The sequence below is a fragment of the Onychomys torridus genome, chromosome 17, assembly GCF_903995425.1.
Source record: "Onychomys torridus chromosome 17, mOncTor1.1, whole genome shotgun sequence".
NCBI lineage: Eukaryota > Metazoa > Chordata > Mammalia > Rodentia > Cricetidae > Onychomys > Onychomys torridus.
Genome location: NC_050459.1, coordinates 40,222,382 through 40,241,142, shown reverse-complemented (window position 1 = coordinate 40,241,142; position 18,761 = coordinate 40,222,382). Strand labels below are relative to the sequence as shown.

Sequence of the window (18,761 nt, the reverse complement as noted above, 5' to 3'; positions counted from 1 at the left end):
TAAACGCCCTTTCTGGGCACAACTGACATGAGCAACAACGGCAACTCGTGTGGGACATTCCAACAGGGGTTCAGTGCAGTGCGCATTTGGAAGAGGAAATTATTCGCAGCCTCACCATAGGAATGTCCTAAGCTTCTCATGGTCAGCAAAGGAAAGCATGTTGGTCTCCAAGAATAAACCTTTTGTCAGCCCTGATCCATGATTGAAATCTAAGCAGACACAGATAAAGCCAGGAGTGATACCCATTAAAAATTGTAACTATATATCATATTCATTTATTATCAATCCACAGGATAATTTCATTGCTACATGAGCTCATAAAAGTTTTTTTCTTCACCTTTACAAAATTAAAAAAAAAAAAAATGTGCCACAAGGATGTAATAACAACTGCTGATAAACAAGAAAAGGAATCTTAAAATTATAAATTTGCTGTAGAAAAGATAAAAAACAATTATATTTTATTTAGAATTTTACCTTGAATAAAATATTCCCCTGTATAAAAAATAAAAAAGCTTGCTCTGGTTAGAATTAGAGTATTTTTGTCTTCAAATCTGGGAATTTGCATAATATTTCCATGACAGTTTTCCTTTGTACCGCGTGGCATTCAAGCATAGCAGATTAGAAAGATTTTTTTTTTCAAGCAGTCTTAAAATGGGACAGCTGTGAAGAAACTAATTTTGTTCTTCTTCTCCTCCTCCTTCTCCTCCTTCTCCAATATGTGGAACATTACCTTTGAGGAGAGAAAAGGAGATAAGGAACCGGGTGGGCTGGGACTGGATGGGTTGGGGAGGGAAGGGTGGGTAGAGAGCTGGAAGTGGATCGGTTGGGGAGGGAAGGGTGGGTAGTGGGCTGGGATTGGATGAGTTGAGGAGGGAGGGAGTGGGGAGTGGGCTGGGATTGGATGGGATTGGATGGGTAGTGGGCTGGGATCGGATGGGCTGGGCTGGTAAGGGGTGGGTCGTGGGGTAATGGGCACAGAGGGGACTCCGAGTGTGCTGTGAAGAAGAGCAAGATCACAAGAAGGCCTATTGTAAGTGCTTCAAGATAAGGTGCAGAAGCAGACTGCAACGTGGCTAGTACTGCCCTATGTACATATTCACAAGAATAAAAAATTCCAGCTAGTTCACATTTTCTCGTCCGTTCTGAGGCATCCACTCCACCATGCTGGCCTTGACCGTAGGCAACGCAGCACCTCCACTGCCCGTGTGGCTGTTGGTCCATGAACTTGAGGGAGTAGCCTTGGAAGATCCAGCAGGTTCTAGAGATACGCATCTACCAAGGGGCTGGAGTCCTGAGTTAAAAAGAAGCCCCAGCCCTGGCGTTGGACACAGCAATCAATATTCTATTGACAAGGCTTTTTCCCTTAGATTTGTCTAAGATAGGTATCAGAGAGAAAAATAAAATACAAACAAATAACAACACAAAGCTAAGAAATCCCAACAACCACCAGAGAGAGTCAAAGGCTTAACAGCTCTTGACACGGGCCTGGGTGATATCAGAGGTCTTCTTGATGACGCTGGCCCGGGCCTCCCTGTCCGGCCGACTGCTGCTGGGTGTGGGGGTCACTGGGGCAGGGAGAGAGAGGTCTGTAAATGGAGGCCAGGAGCTGTTGTAAGGCATTGGACAGCTCTCTTCTTTGATGGTGACCTGCAGATCTGGCTTGTTGGAAGTGACAAAGGTCGCCATGCTGGGCAGCAGGTAGGTGCTCCGTGTCCCCATGTTGCTAAGATACTGTTTGCCTTCAATGTTCCTCTTCCGCCAGTGTGGTTTCCCCTTTCAGAGAAAACAATCAGGATATATATATATATATATATATATATATGTGTGTGTGTGTGTGTGTGTGTGTGTGTGTGTGTGTATGTGTACATACACACACACACACACACACACACACACACACAGTCTTTTCCTTTCCATTGAATACCACATACAATGCAATGGCTTCTCTTACTTTTCAAATAATCCCCGTATGCTATCTCCCAGTAATCTGGCCAAGACTATTCTGCAAAGACACAAAATAAGGTGGCAACTTGGCTTCTGGCTCCTGGTGCCCAGGCTGCATAGTTTCTAACCATAATGGATGGCCCAACCTAATTAGTTACCCTGAGTTTCCAGAGTAGGAGAGTAAGGAGCTTAGGAACAATCAGCAAATGCCCTTTGATTGCTTTTGAAGTGGATAGGGCTGAGATCCACATTTTCTGAACCACAATTGGCCTCACGGTTGCCAGGCAGAAAAGGAGGTAACGTCCTTGAAGAAGCCAGATCATAAAATACACCAGCATGGACGCCTAACTGTTCTCTCAGAATTCCTGACCTTGGAATAGTAGGAATTCAACCAAACATCAACTTCTTCTCCAACCCCCCTTTTCTCCCCATCAACATTGCAGCCATTTCCTGCCATTGTGTGAGCCTGGCCTACAGAGAGAAGCTCAAAGTGGTTTGGCAGGGAGCGGAGACTGGAGACTGGACACACCCGCCTCCTGCAGACCACTCAAGGAGGGAACTGATCTATGTGAAGATCATTTTGCTAGCTGTTCCTGATGCTTACTTCGGTCCACTGCTTTGGGCTGGGCAGGCCATTCTATTCCTGTTGGCAATGCAGGATGTTTACAGCCATAAGAATATCAATGTTTCCTGGCCTTGACTTCCATTCTCTCTTCCAACCATGTCATATTCACCTCTCTTTCTGAGGGGCCACATTTTTATTCCCTTCCTCCTATGCAGCGCTCAGGACCACATTTTACAATTCAGAATAAAAAGCTCCGGTAAATTTTAAGGTTATGTACATTCATTCGCTGTCTTGTGTCTGTCTCTGTCTGTCTCTCTGTCTCTGTCTCTGTCTCTCTGTCTCTCTGTCTATCTCTCTCTCTCTCTCTCTCTCTCTCTCTCTCTCTCTCTCTCTCTCTCTCTCACACACACACACACACACACACACACACACACACACACAGATCCAAAAGTAAAACAAGAGGCAACGGGAAGCTGGCTCACCTCTGCGTTCTCCTCATCACTAGGCACGCTGTCGGTAGTTTCGCTTTCTGTCGAGAAAGAAAAACAGAAATATTCTTGTTGCTCAAGCTATTTTGGAGGCTCAGGAAGTATCTTGAAAACCTGTGCCAGCACTTTAGAAATATGAAACTACACACACCCTCTCCCTCCACTTTGGGAGGTCAAACACTTCCAGTGGGACAAGCCCAGTGAATTTCCATTCTCTGCTTGGTCCCCTAAGGGAAGTGGGCTTTGGAGCTGAGTGGAGAGGATATGCTGCCACAGCCCCTGCCTCCCGGGGTACAGCACTGGAGCAATCCTCTCCTCCATGAAGCTCTGTCCACAATGCCACACACTGTCATCTAGTCTATCCCCTTTGTCACAGGAAGTCCCGACACAGTGAAATTTTCCAAGAAGTCTTCCTGAATCTCTCCTTGCCCCCTCCCTTGGATTTATAGAGATCCCGGTTCTGCTGGGGTTTTAGCAGATGGCAGCATGTTGTAGATGCCCCAAGACCTTCATTCCAAGTTTACCACCTTTGGGCCTATCCTCTTCAGTGTGGGCAGAACTGTGACTTGTTTTGAACCAACAGAACACAGTAAAGATATAAACATGAGCATGAGCGTATCACCATCTAAGATTTAACCTGTCTTTGCTGGCTGTGTTTGGGAGGCCCACATGGCACATTTAAGCTAAGGGCTGCTTCTAGGTGAAAGCTAGCGAGAAACTGGGGATCTCTGTTCAACACTTGCAAGGAATTCAATTCTGCCCAATGCTGTCTGAACCAGTGGCTAAACACTTGTCTCCCAGATGAGCTAATACCTGATGACTGGTTAGCAAGGCTCTGCTGCAAAGAATCCAGGTAAGCCATACCTGGATTCCCACCCCACAGAGACTGTGAGGTAGTAACTGTGTACTGTGTTAAGTATGGTCATACTGCTTCAGGGCTATAGCTGGTCCATTATAAACCTGATTGGACCTGCTACCTGTGAGTCACAGAGAAAAGTTCTTAACCACAGTGAGCTACAGTTACCCGCCGCTTTCCAAAGAGGATTCCACAATGAGTACGTGAGAGAGTGTTTGGGTGTTTAGAAAGGCCCAGCACAGAGCTGACACACACAGTGCCCGCAATATCATTGGTACTCACGACTAAGTTTGCACATTAGGCTGGACTCAACAGAGTCAAATTCAGCAACTGATGATTACATATCATCTGTCTGTTAGGCTTCACAAATTAAAAAAATGACACCAAACAGTTTTTTTTTTCCACTGTTCATTGCCACTGCAAAATTAATGCTTAGAGAGTAGACGATCTAAAATACAGACTCTCATAGGTCCTTTTGTCTGGATCATTTATTTTACTGATAAGAGCTGAGCATTTAGAGAAGTACAGCAAGGCTGGGCAAGAGCCTTTGTATACAGGTCTGTTCATCTTACAACGATCCTAAGTCAGAAAGCAGCTGCTATCATCTGGCAATATGTTCTCTAGAGCTTTCTACCCTCTCCCACCCTGCCACTACTGAGGGAGATTAGCTTCCAGTTGCATGCCTACCCGATAGCAGAACTAAGGTCCAATGGCTCCAGGCTAGCCAGTGCCCTCTGCATTATTCCGATCACTGGCCAGAGACTGGTCTCCCCACATAGATCAAGTGAAAGAGCATATGGACAAACTGCACCCCAGTGTGTTCCTTAAACAGACAGCGAGCATGTGAGATCCACAAGTCTCACCCTGGAAGGCTTTTTTTTGCATGACTCCCAGCCACTATTCTCCAGGGACTTCAGACAGGCCTCGGAGATGATCATGGACTGACAAAAAATCAGATCTTTTGTTCCTCCAACTCTGAATGTTGTGCCCCCAAACAGCCCCATATAGGGGGCACAGATGCCGTGAGGAAGCCTAGGTCTTAGCTGACAGTGGTCTGGACTACTGAGACTATCCGACAAGAGGCACCCGGAATGTTTTCAGGCAGAAGTAAGTGAAGACCAGAAAAGGAAACTGCCCTCCAAACACAAAAGCCACATGAACCCAGCCTCCAGGGGAGGCAGTACCGCCGCCACTCCCAAGAAGAAAAACGAGAAATGGAGATGTTGAGAAACTGGCCAAGTCTCAGACTGAGTCAGCAGAGGAAAAAAAACAAAACTGTACTTTGGATCCCAGAGTCACAAACAGAGCATGGAGACTGCCTTCCTGCTGGCAAAACTTCAAGGTCCCCTTTCTATTTTCATGCTTAGCTTTGTTTGTGCTCTGAAGCCAAAGTTTCGCTTCCTTCCACGTGCATCAAGCTCCCCCTCCTCCTAATGACTCTCCATAAATCCATCTGTGCCTTTTCCCTTCGAAGAAAAGCAAACACACAAAGCCATCAGGCATGCGCTGGGAAGCAGAGGGTTCAGAGCTGTCAACATCAAGGTTCTGGGATCCCACAAGCTCATGCCACAGTTTCTGGAGGGTTTGGAAGTTAGATGCAAGGCCAAACTCTTTGGTAAGACTTTGAACAGACCTGGTAGGGGATGAGAACGTTCATTTCCTGTAAATACCCAGCATGCAACTCGAGGAATAAAGCTGTGGCTCAGGAACGGCACACGTCCTCTGCCCTTGTTTTCTCAGCTGACACAGATGCCAGTTGGAGAGACTCATTTCTAAATGACGATCAACTGTCTCTGACGTAGATGCGGAGGGAGCCTCTCCACTTCAGGAACTGGGCGTAAAGGTTGGATCTTAACTGTCTCCCAAGGGTTCAGGTGTTGAAAACCTGGTCCCCAGATGACGGTGATGCTGGGATGGGTTGGAAACTCTAGGAGGTGAAGTCACTGCACTCAATACTGATGCAGGGGACGCTGGGACCCCCAGCTTCTTCCTGTCTTTCTTTCTCTTCATAGCCACCATGGTCTGAGCAGCTTAGCTCCACCAAGTGCTTCTGGCCATGCCGTTCTGTGCCATTGCTTGGCCCAAAGCAACGGAGCCAAGTAGCTATGAATTGAAATCTCTGAAACCGTGAGCCATGAAGTCTTTTGGTCTCTTAAAGTTGATTACCTCATTTTTAAAGCAATGTGAGTTTGACTAACACACTGGTTTATAATTCTGATTCCTATAGAGAAAACAGCCTCGAGAGTCTTCAGCCGAGGAGATGCAGGTACCTGGGTCTCCCGTCTGAGGATCCCAAAGTTTGCTTTTAGATGAATGGCAGTTTTTATTAATAGCTGGTTCCAGATCCTCATTCCTGTTCTCTTGGTGTTCCTCCACCATAGCCATGTCCAGACTCACTCCTTACATGACAAATGAGTTCACTGCAGCCACGGCTTCCAGATCAATGCGACTGCCAAAATGTCAATGTGGATTATGTCACTTCCCCCTTTTATTAGTTTGGATCCTTCTCAAACTGACTTCCAATACAATGGGTAAAAAAGATTGAAGCTGCTTTGCAAGCATGGTCTGAAGAAGCTGAAATATTTACAGAGTAGTAGCAGGTACATGAAGAAATGATTAAACCTTTCTGGCCTGTTTTCCTACAAGCAGCTCAGAGGGAAGGAAGTAATTTGGACTCAGATCCGACGACATCAAGGGCTCTTCCTGAGCACCAGTTCTAGCAGCATGACACTTCAGCCCAGGTTCTAACATCTGCCTGTTAGATACATATTGCCAAACCACCTCGAGCACATCACGGAGAAGGAGAAGATACATTTTATGGAACACATTATTATATTATGTGATATCTGATATGTTTTCTGGAAGGCTCTCATTCAACAAAGTACAATTAGCATTGATTTCTTTCCATATAATTTCCTCAATTACGTTCACTAGAAGATGCAACCAATCACTCAGCAGCTCAAATCCAAACCTTAGTCTCCATGCCAATACACCTTTGCCTCATTCACTACATATATATGATATGGTTCCCGGGAGAATGATGGTTGGCTACCTGCACAACCTCTGTTCTCTTGAGTATATAACCAATTGATCTTACTCTGCTTCCTACACAGACCTGTTTTCTGCCTCCTTTCTTCTGAGTTACCATGATGGTCTCCTTTTACTAAACCAAACATCTAGTCAAATCCTAGGAAGATGAGACATACAGCCACACCAAAATACAGTGAGGGCGTGGCCATACAGGCCGGTGGTGGAGTGCTTGTTTTATCATGCCCTAAAGCCTTGGGTTCGATCTTCAGCACTGCAAAAATAACTACATAAACAAACAAACAAACAACAAAAAAGGACTATGCCTTAGTGCTTCTCTAGCCCAGGCTTTGAAACATACTTCCCCACTCTGAAAATTTTATCAAAGTAAAATTGTCTGTCAGCTTAAAGTATCCAATGCAAACACTTCCTTCCACCCAAAGACACTGCCTCAGCTCCTTCTTAGCCTGACAATTAAATAATACAGTAGAAGACAGAGCTGCGAAGCTGAATGTAGTTTTGTGATATTCCTAGGATGATATATCAGTGATCTTTAGAGGAAAAAAAATATTCAACAACAGCCTCCAAATAGCAGGTTCCTGAGCAGGAGAATGAAGGTGGTTGACATTTGAATGAGCAGTCTGCACAAAGGATCTCTATCATGAAAATAAGCAAACAGCCTATGCTACTGACGAACATAAAATCAAAAGGTGAGGCTGGGTGGTGGTGGCACACCTTTTATCTCAGCACTTGGGAGGCAGAGGCAGGTGAATCTCTGTGAGTTTGAGGCCAGCCTCGTTTACAAAGTGAGTTCCAAGACAGGCTCCAAAAGCTACACAGAGAAACCCTGGAAGACTTGATCTAGCCATGGTCAGTAATAGAGAACTTTGTAACATGTCTTCAAGTCTAGAAAGGACCAGCAGCAAAACATTTTGGCTCCATCCAATAAGCTTCCCTCTATGAGATTCTGGAGAATTCTGGCAACGAAAACAATGGAATGAACCAAATACTGGGTTGAAAAGCTGGCCTCTCACAGAAATCCATGCTGTGGCTGTGCTGCCCTGGAGCTAAGAACCGTCCTTTGAAATCTATGCAAGTGTCTCAGAACGGGAAAGGAAATTTTCATTTTTCTCCATACATCAGCTGTTCTCAGGATGATGCCTCTGCTAAAGCAAAATACCACTACTGACAGAACAGCAAGACAGTCTTTCCAAAATCCCCAAGAAAACCTCAAACAGGTAGACCCATCTGCTCTAAGGCTCCACCGCTCATGCCCGACACCCTGTTTAACAACTACAGCAGCTGGGTGACTTAGAAGAAAGCCATGACTTTAGCCTTAGCTCTGCAAATATAAGCAAAATAAAATACTGTAGTGCTTAATGCTACCATTGTTTTTGCATAAAGATTTTTGTCTACCTCCTCTGGTTGGTCATTTGACAATCAAATGAGTCTATGTGACCCTGTGTAGCACCCTGGTGAGTATCTAAGAACACATGGATTTATCTGTTACTAGTTTTTCGTTCCTAGACTTACATTAGCCTTAGAGTCCTTATTTTGGAAGAGGAGAGAATAACATTTATTCCCTTGATATTTAAGCAAGTCAATCAATACAAACCCTTATAAGCATTTAGCATAATCCCCAGAGAACAATAAACATACAACAAATAATATAGTTATTGGGTCCTGGCAAAGACAAAAGAGATGGACACATGTAAGAGTTCAAACTATGTCTGATGAACGTCTGACTGATGACAAGTTGTTTGGCAGGTTACAGGATTCCTGTCACTAACCTTCATTCTCACATTCTTTTTATGCCCCTAACACAAAAGCAAGTTATGATGTACGCTAAGTAAAATAAGCCACTCCCAAAAGGGTAGAGACTGCAAGACTCTGCTCACAAGAGGCCACTGAGTAGACAGAAAATAGACTGCTGGTTCTCAAGATTCGGGTAGAGGAGTTCATATTTAACGGGTGCATCATTTTAGTTTTAGAAGATGAAAGACTTCTGGAGGTGGGTGGCAGTGAAGGCTGTAACACTATGAACACACTCAAAGCCATTCAACTGGACACTTAGCAAATGGCATATTCGTGAGATAAGTATTTTACCACCACTAAAATATAAATTAAAAAAGAAAGCTGGCAGCTGGGGAATATGAGGTTAACTGATTTGCTGATAATTTAGAAACAACTGATGTTTGGATGAACTCTGCCACACAAGTCTGGGCTGTCCCTGAGTGGCCTCTAAAACATGCACACAGGCCTGGGGAGAGGATGATCCGTTTGCTAGAGCTGACTGGCCTTTCCCATGCCTAGGCCTCTGTTTTTTATTTTTCTTAATAGTTGCAAGCAAAAACATTGACTCAGAATTGAGGTTTCCTAGTTGTGGTTTTCATTCCAAAAGCTCAAATGGAGATGGTCTGGAGGGGCAGTGTGAGATGATGTAATTCTGGTGACAGAAGGATCCATCACTTTCTCAGTCTGCGTCTAATCCTGTAACTCTGCCTCAACTAATTTCTGCAACAATGGGATCAGTCCCCTGGAGTAGAAATGACCTCAGGTACCCAGTTCAGCTAGAAGCAGCACTATATAACAAGGAAGGAGGGAGAGAAAGAGGGAGGGAGGGAGGGAGGGAGGGAGGGAGGGAGGAAAGGAGGGGAGGAGGGAGGGGCAAGTAACACTAGTGAAATGGATTAGATCTAGCAATGACCTCAAAGCTGAAGGCTGAGTTCAAATCCTGACCAGGACACTTATTGTCAGGGGACCTTGAGAAAGTTCTTTCACTTCCACAAACAGAGAGACTCTAGAAAAGATGATTTCTAAAGCCCTATCCACCTTAATAAAATCTAGATGCCATCAAACCTCTCTGACCCCAAAGTCTGTTAACTTAGGCAAATACAAGTGAATTTGAACTCCTATGTGCCACACCTTATCGGGTCTTTGCCAGGTCTCAGTAACTGTATCATTTGTTGTATGATCATGATGACAATGAAACATTTAACCCAGGAAATGTTATTTGTAGTCCTCAATGAACCATAAAATGCACCGTTAAGAAAAGGAATACCATAAATACTTCTAACAGAGGTGTCCAAGATGTTGTCAAGAACGTAAGAGTAGGAATAATTCCACAATAATGATTTCTAGTACAGAACAGAGATGTCTTGTGGTGGGCTGAAACAGGGTGATGCTAGCCTTGGCGGTCTGTTTCCTAGTCAGTCTCCAAGTCCCCCTCTTGTTCCCCTTACCTGCGTAGGAAGACACAGGAGAAATCTGTAGAGGGTAGAGCTCGCTCATGCTGACTGGCTGGTCATCACTCTCAGTGGTCACTTCCACAACTTGGCAAATGTCTGGCGGATTAGTGACAATCTCTTGATCTTCAATGTTGCTGTCCAGATGGGATTGGCCTACAACTTCAAAGGACAGGAGACCATCATCCCTCAGAGCCTCTACACTTCATGATTATAGCACCCACCCTCAAACAGAAAACCCTCCTCAGATCAGGCAGGCTGCCAACTAGGGTTCGGATTCCAGGCCTTCCCATGTCACCAGCCAGGAAGCTGAAAACCAAATTTGAGTTCGGAGTTAATGTCTCAGAGAAGTAGCCTGCAATGAGTTGGCCCAGACGTATCCCCTGCATGCCTGCTAACAGTGCATCGTGGTAACAGTGTACTGAGTCTCAAACTCAATCATGGCCAAGAGCTCAGGCTTCATCTTGACCAAACCACTCTCAGGCCAGATGTCCTAACTCTCTAAACCCAACCTAGTACTGCTTTCTGCTCTTGCTCTGCCAAAAAGTGCTGTGTTTATTTTCAGGATTCTGTGGTCCAGACAGACATTGTCAAACCTTCACAAGAAGGAAAAAACACAAAAATCCACCCACTGTGCCATTTCCGGCTGAATGGAAAGGGGAAGTCCTTTTCATACCTTTCCTGATCTAAATGTGTCTGACTGTCCAAAATATCAGAACAATGACATGGTGCCCTGAGTCTAGCAAGTTTAATAGCATTAACTGCCGAACCCTGAGAAGATGGATTAAATACGCTGAAACTGCTTCCATATATTTTAAGCTAAAATCTTCATTTTGGTGAAGGAAACAAATGGCTGTGAGGTACCCAGACTCAACTGATACATTGACAACACACCCCCTCTGCTAAGGCTCAGGGGGCATCACAGAAGAGAGGGCAGAGAGACTGTAAGAGCCAGAGGACCAGGGAGTCTACTGTGAGATTGTTTCTTCTAGATAAGACAAGGAAGATGTACTGATGAAATATCCACCATATAGTTGTCTAAACAAGAATTTAACATGACAATACCAGCTGAGGTGGGGGACATCTCACGTGGCTTCACCTCTAGGTAATTAATGACTAGTCTTCTCCTCTAACTGGTTACCAATACCAAGTGGTCATCCCTAAAAACACACACACATGAGCAACAATAAATGGAATCACTGGACGGTGGTGGCGCCTTTAATCCCAGCACTCAAGAGGCAGAGGCAGGCAGATCTCTGTGACTTAGAGGCCAGCCTGGGCTACAGAGTGAGTTCCAGGAAAGGCACAAAGCTATACAGAGAAACCCTGTCTCGAAAAACCAAAAAAAAAAAAAATAATAATAATAATAATAGTAAAATAATAATAAAAAATAAACGGAATCATCAGGTTATTTTTATGTATATATAATTAAAGAATAAGGTCAAAAACCTAAAAATAAAATTTCTATTTGGGGTCAATAATAAATTAGATTCATACTGCAAACCATTGAGGTTGACTTTTTCCACTTAGCATAATTCCTCAGCAAGTCACCAAGCCATGTGTACCCATAGCCGGTTCTCTAGTGCTGGTGTACACATCCTGTTGAGTAACTATTGCAAACTGACGGAGAACATGTTCCAGCTGTTTAGCTACCCACCCATGGAAGGATGCTTGGCTGACACCAGTCTTTGCCTAGCACAGACAAGGTTGCTGTGAACATTTGTGTTCAAGTTTTTCCGCAAACATTTTTTCCATTTCTCTGGGATAAACATCCAAGCGTCTAATTGCTGGCTCATACGGGAATTCCACGTTGAGCTTCCCAAGAACCAGCCAAACTGTTTCCCGGGACGGGTGCATAGTTTACATTCTCATCAGCACTGTCAGTGTGATCTAATTTCCCCTCATGCTTGCCAGGATTTGCTGTTTTTACCATTTTTATTTTGACCATTCTTTTGGGTAAATAATGAGAGTCCACTATGTTTTTCATTTCCATGTCTCTGATGCTATGTTCTAACTGCAAATGGAATGGACTGTATACTGTGTCAGCAGCTAATTGGATTAAATGTCCCTGAAAATTAGCTCCCATTAGTAGAGGGGAAGAAAGTCGTGTGCTAACACATTTTCCCGAGGTCCTCAAAGCACAAGGCTACCATAGCCAACATTGTACTTACACACACGGAAGTTCTTTTCACATTTCCATCATCACACTGGAGCACCAGTATCTTGATACAGACAAAGGAACCTTGGTCACTGAGAGGCAGAGCGCCTTGTCTACAACCTTGCGGTGTGGTTCTGCACGGTGCTCTCTTCCCTTTCCCATCCCTCGGCAAAGGCAAAAGGCCCGCATTCCAGTCCCTCTGAAAGTTATCTACTGTCAACAGCTCTGGTTTCAGACACTCAAAGCATCTCGCCGGCTGACAAATTATTTTTAATTTTGAGCACACTTTTCAAGATGTATTTTATTATTAAGTGTGTATGCGTGTGTGCATGTATGAGTGTAAGAGCCCTCAGAGGCCAGAGGCTTCTGATTACCTCGGAGCTCGAGTTACAGGCAGTTGTGAGTCCCGGATACTGAACTCAGATCTTCTGCAAGAGCAGGACAAACTTTTAACCACTGAGCCATCTCTCCACCCCCAGTATTTATTTATTTTTTTTTAGACACTTACATCTTCTGGGCATGGTGGTGCATACCTTTAATCCTAGCACTTGAGAGGCAGACACAGGAAGATCTCTGAGTTCTAGGCCAGCTGGTCTATAGAGTGAGTTACAGGCCTGTCAGGGATATATAGTGAGTCCCTGTCACAGATACACATGCACACGTGTGGGCATTTGTACATGCATGTGTTTGCCTGTGTGTATGCGCGTGTGTGTTCGTGTGAGTGTGTATGTGCTTGTGTGTGTGTGCATGTGCGAGCACACACATGTGCATGTGGCATGTGTGTGAGTGTCTGCAGAGGCCAGAAGAAAGCATCAGACCCCTGGAGCCGAGTTGTGAACCTCCCAGAGGGAGGCTGAGACTTGAACCCTAGGTCCTCTGGAAGAATATCTCTCCAGCCCTCAGCTGATGTATTTTTCAGTACGTTTCTGTTTTAATGGCTTTAGGAGCACATTTGGGGGTATTGTCTGGTTTCTACTCAGGTTAAGTGGTGCTGAGAATTCCTCGGATCTTTAATAAAGGGAGGTTAGCAAAGGGGACCTGGGTGTGATGAGAGAGCACACAGAAGGGGAGGGAATCTGGATACTATCTGGGTTTCTCTGGCAGCAAAAAGAAAAAGAAAAAAAAAAATTTAAGAGAAGAAAGACAAGCCACACATGGAGGCAGAGATCTAAGGTCTTGTATCACACTTTGGAGCATGCCACTTTGAGTGTGAGGACGTCAGCTGTGTGGTTCTCTAGACTCCGGGTGCTGACATTGCGTTCTCTGTGGTTTCCTCTGCCTCTTCTCCCAAGCAAGGCCAAAGAAAGGGGAACAGAGAAAATGGCAGGAAGACAAAGTGTGTGTGTGTGTGTGTGTGTGTGTGTGTGTGCGTGCGCGCGCGCGCATCCATGTACAGTACATGCATGAAGCAGAAGGGGCAATGGAAATAGACTCCTACAATGACTAAACTTCAGCCAAAGCCTCTTTAATTTCAAAGCTCCAAAGCTCCACAGCTCCTTCCTCCTTTGGGCTGTCATTCCTAACAGCGACAGGAAGCTGGCTGGGACTGTAAATAGCAGCTCAGGTATCTTTTGCATCTGTCCCTTGGTTCTGCTCAGGAGTTCTTTCTCTCTGTTCTTTTCCTCACAATGCCCAGCTTAGTTATTCAACCAACCCAGACTGGTGGAGCACCTGCTTGGCACACACACTGATGACTGGTACTGGCAGAGAGGATGCTATGGCGACAGACGAGGAATAGGTCTGTGAGAAGTCTGGAGGGCTGGAGGCCAGCATACAGCCATCTACGGAGGAAGTGGAAGGCAGAGAAAGACTGAAAGGAAAAAAGGAGGGGATGAAATCCTGAGGGAGATCAAAGGAGGAAGTAAAGGGTTTTTGTGGTTTGTTTTGTTTTGTTTTGTTTTGCTTTGCTTTGTTTTCCCCAGCTGGAAAACCAAAGGCTTCACTCAATAAGGCAGGGCTCCGGGAGATGGCAGCTGAGCTATGGGAACTGCTCAGATGGCCCTATTTTCTACAGCCCTTCTGAGCCCGACCCACAGATTCACCTGCACCTTTCATACCCTGAAGCTGGAGCTCAGCCCAAAGTGTATGACCTTGCAGTACATCTTGATTTTCTGTCTCTGCTGCTTCTTAACCCTGTGCATCTTTACGTCACCTTTTACCTGCATGCACAGTATCTCCCAAGAGCCGAGAACTGCCTTCAGGACTTCCTGTCCTCCATCACGGTCCAGGCTCATGGCTGGCACCAGCAAAGAGCTCAACAGACTTTTCCTGAGCTGGTAATAAGTGAAGGGATTCGGGCTCAGTGACTAAAGCCAGAGTCTGGGAGGAGTTCACAACAACTCACAAGTATGGGACGTGACATTAATGCTTTCTGGCAAATGTCAAGGGTTGCACTAAGTGGGCTTTTTAAAAACTTCCCACAGTGAAAAGGACAAAACAGACACTATTGCTATGAGAAGTCAGGGGTAAGAAGGTTTTGGGTTGATGAAAACATTGTACCTTGACTATGCTGCCAGTTACACAATTGAACACACTGTCTATACTTGGAGAGTTGCCAGGGCTGGGGCATAACTCAGAGGTAGAATGTTGAATTATACACCTAAAAGGAATTAACTTTGTCCTCTATTTCACCTAATATACATGACTTGAGAGAAAGTGCAGACTAGTGTCTCCATTTCGGTTATCAGTGGATCCTGAACACTGGCTGCGAGGACAGTCAGCTAAGTTTTGTCTTCTGGGCTAAGATCTAGATACCCAGTCTCCACAGTTACATTATCATCTCTGAGAGCAGACTTCCTTCAGAGGGCTGTGCGGTTTTGAGAAGGAGGTGGGTTCCTCCATCCACATACTGGCGAAAGCTCTTTGGAAAAGTCCTGACCCCCAAATGCAATCCCTCCATCGAAACAGGGAAAGCCCAGAGTCTGAGGGGTTCTGTGGGTATCTGCCATTCATGCCTCTTTCCAAATAATGAGTAACCTGACTGAAAAATAAAAGTAAAATTCAACTTTCCCAGCACACCCTCTGAAAGTCTCCCAACCCTGTAAGAAACATGCCCTGCAATTATGACCCCCATTTTAGATAGAATTAAAAAGACATAATCAAGCAAAGGTCAGCCAGCTAGTACATGACAGATCCGAGAAGTCAAGGTCAGCTTTTCTTTGACTCCCAATTTCAATTCCTCTGTGACATGGTCTTCCGAAATGCAGTTCAAACTGAACGACTCTTACTTCCTAAGCTCCTTTCAAGATAAAGCTTTTCAAATCACGCCTTAATGAGTCACTGGGCCCAAAACCAACAGTGAAATTTTTTTTCATCAGCTTCCTGTTTGGTGCCAGGAATTCTCAACTGGGTTAGCAAGCAAGAAATCCACCAAGTTCATCCAACTTAGTAAGGTCAGGGCCTTATGCAAAGTCACCCTCGGGAATGTAACTTTGTCTGGATCTAGTTTCTGAGAATCACAGCAATATTATTCATAGCTGGTTACTGACGGACCGGTTTGATGGCTTAAAAGGTCATTCTTTACTTTATTAACAATTGTTGAGTTGATGCAAGGCCCCACCAGAGAAAGCATCTTGCTCTCTGGCTTCAGGGAAAGGGCTTTAGAGCAGGGACTATTGGAAACAGAAAGGCCCTTGAGGGGAACTGGGCCTATCATTTTACAGTTTAAAAAGCTGAAATGCTGAGGTGAGGTAAACTGCCTGGGTTACCAGGTAGCAACAGAGACGAGCAATGAACTTCCTGGGTGTGTGTGTAAGACCAGACCATCGACATCTCACTATTGGGAGAGACGTAGCCTTAGATGGTTTGAGGATTGAAACTGCTAATACACAGTGTACAGGGAAACACTTTTTCTACTCAGATGCATGTTAATTTGATTTCGGAAATATAATCATCCTGTCTTCCTTCTAAACGGAGGATGACCACCTGCCCACTTCATTTGAGCCTCACAACTCCACGCAGAGTATAGGATCAGCATTATCATTTTCATTTTATACAATATTGTATCTTTCCATTTTACAGATAATACAGCAGGTCCTGTTCCCAATTCACATATGCACAGAGTCTCAGATTTGAAGGGGTATGAATCAAAAACTGCAAAAGTAGGTCTAGAATCCAAGTCCATGAACAGTGCTCATCTCTGTCAAATATGGCAACCAGTTGTTTGTTTTATAAAATAAGAGCCAACACTAGGTTGGCAGAGAAAGAATCATACCAGGGTTAGAAACGGAAGGCCAGGGTTGAGTCCTAGCATGGCTCAGCTGTCTGGGCTATATCTCCTTAGGTTACTCCTAAGTTACCTCACCTAGTTGACACAGGTATAGGAAGAAGCAAGAGTGTAGCGTAGCTGATACAGAGGGAACTCTTCAACCCGAGAGCTCACAGTGTCGCATGCTGCTTTACAAAGCAGGGCGCACAGGGCTTCCCAGGAAAACGCAGTAGAGTCCATCAGCATCTCGGAGGTCAGCCATCTGCAGGCAGAAACATGAGTAGAGTGCGCTGGGCCAGCAGCTTCTCTTGGCAATGAAGTGAGAGCCCTGGCGCCGCTGCTTGGTCCTAAGGTCTCCTCCTACCAGCCTCCTTTTCAGCAGCTTGCCATGACAGTTAGATCATCCACGCTAATTCAAGTGCAAACACAGTCGGAACATGACAGGCAGAGACGGGTGCTCTCAGACATGAAGGAGGGAGTCCAGCGTGTTTTGCGTTGGTCACATAGTAATAAGAGCTAATAAGTGATCAAAGTAACGATTGTGTGATGGAGGAATGCGTAGGTGAGAAGCAAAGTATGGTTTTAAATATGGTGTCAGAACTAGAAGGTGGAGCAGAGGACAGAAGGAGGACCCGGAAGTTGATTATCAACAGGTGAAGGTGGCAAGGAAGAAGGTGGGGAGGAAAACCTCATGGAAATATGGCAGCTTTCCTAAGCACATAAAAAAACAAAAACAAGCAAGCAAAAAACCCTCTGTAAGGCTAGAAAAGGAAAACAACATCCAAACACCACCACTTCTGGCTCCCAGTTAGCACGTGGTGACTGTCCCACCTGGGTAATCCAGCTCGAGGGGGCCTAAGCTGCCAAAGGAAATACAACATAGTATCTGTTCTGTTACCTGAATTTTGAGGCTCTACTAAAAACAAAACCTATTTAAGGCTAAAATTGCATAGCTCAGCCCTGGAGTGTTCATCTAACGTACATGAGGTCCTGGATTCCCTCCCCAGCAACTCAGAAATTGAAGAAAAGGGAGAGAAAATCAGGCTCCTGAAACTTGAGCTTTGCTTTACGTTAAGCTAATCGAATTGGAAGAAACTGTCAGAAAAGGCAGTCCTCCAAGGTCTATTTTGAATAACTAAAATTAAGACAAAATACATTACTCCCTAATTATCCTGTATCCAGCCACTTTAGGTTGCTTTATGCCCATAAGACTGTTGAATAGCGCCCCTTGTTTCTGGTGATCTCTGCCTTAGCCAAGGGTGGGGTTCCCTTTTATCAAGAAACACAATAGGACTGTAAAGCAAGGTCTCAGTGAGTCAGGCAGAGTGAGGCACCTGCAGGCTTCTTGGGCTGGCCTGCAGCTCCTTCACGTACAGCTCAGCAAAAGCTCTGCTACCTAGGGCAGGAGGCCAGCAAGGGACGGTCAGAACAATCAGACACGCTGCTAGTCTCTCCCACGTCCTAAACATATAAGCCACCACACAACCTACCAAAATTCAATGCTTAAGGAAAAACAAAAAGCCTCCCCTTCCTTAGAGGAGTAACAGGAGTAGGTGTTCTGGGTGCTAAACCTGTGACTTTAACCACTCAGAGCAAAGGAACTTCAGAAGACACAATTCATTCAGCAAGGGGACATTACTCTCTTTTTGGACTACCAGAAGATGCTACCAGATGTTATGGAGAGGGTGACAGGAGCAGAGGGCAGCCCCTGCCTCCTTCTGTGTGTGTGTGTGTGTGTCTGTCTGTCTGTCTGCCTGCCTGCCTGCCTGTGAGTATGGGTGTGAATATGCAGATACCCATAGACGTCAGGAGATGTTTTTACAGGAATTTGTTACAGGCAGTTGTGAGCTGCCCAACATGGGTCCTGAGAACCAAACTCTAAACTCTAGGGGAGTGTGTGTGTGTGTGTGTGTGCTGTTGCTGTGACTTGTGGCAAAAATGAGTCGAACACTGTAGACACTAAGTATTCATTTGTTAAGCCAACAGTACATTTCAGGTTGTACAGTTTTTGTTTATGAAACCAGCCAACCTTGACCAGGATAAAAGTATACTGGCGACCATGGAACTCAGTGATTTTTCTGTCCAGCTCCCTGGTGAATGAGCCTCCAGACAGCATGTGCAATTTACCATATGAAATGTTATCATACTAAGTACCCAGTTTTCATATGTTCATCAACACAGGATGCAGACACTTCATAGCTTTTGTGTTGGGACCCAATTACAAAACTGAATTGCAAGCCAGGTTTCAAAGCAAGTCAGTGGAAAGTGAGA

The 18,761-nt window shown here is 45.0% G+C and overlaps 1 protein-coding gene across 5 annotated transcripts in view; it reads right to left on the bottom strand.

Moving 5' to 3' along the window:
* Nucleotides 1–441: 441 nt before the first annotated feature.
* Nucleotides 442–18,761, bottom strand: part of Irf2 (interferon regulatory factor 2) — a 107,618-nt gene continuing 89,298 nt past the window's right edge. For 4 of the 5 annotated variants that reach the window (XM_036166669.1, XM_036166666.1, XM_036166667.1 and 1 more), the window contains 3 exons: nt 10,123–10,287; nt 2,992–3,038; nt 908–1,773 (listed from right to left, as the gene is read on the bottom strand). In XM_036166669.1, the coding sequence (XP_036022562.1) occupies nt 1,465–1,773; nt 2,992–3,038; nt 10,123–10,287 (521 nt within the window). In that variant the 3' untranslated portion in view covers nt 908–1,464. Of the gene's footprint in view, nt 1,774–2,991; nt 3,039–10,122; nt 10,288–18,761 lie in introns of all 5 variants that reach the window. The other variant, XM_036166668.1, reaches the window with a different exon arrangement.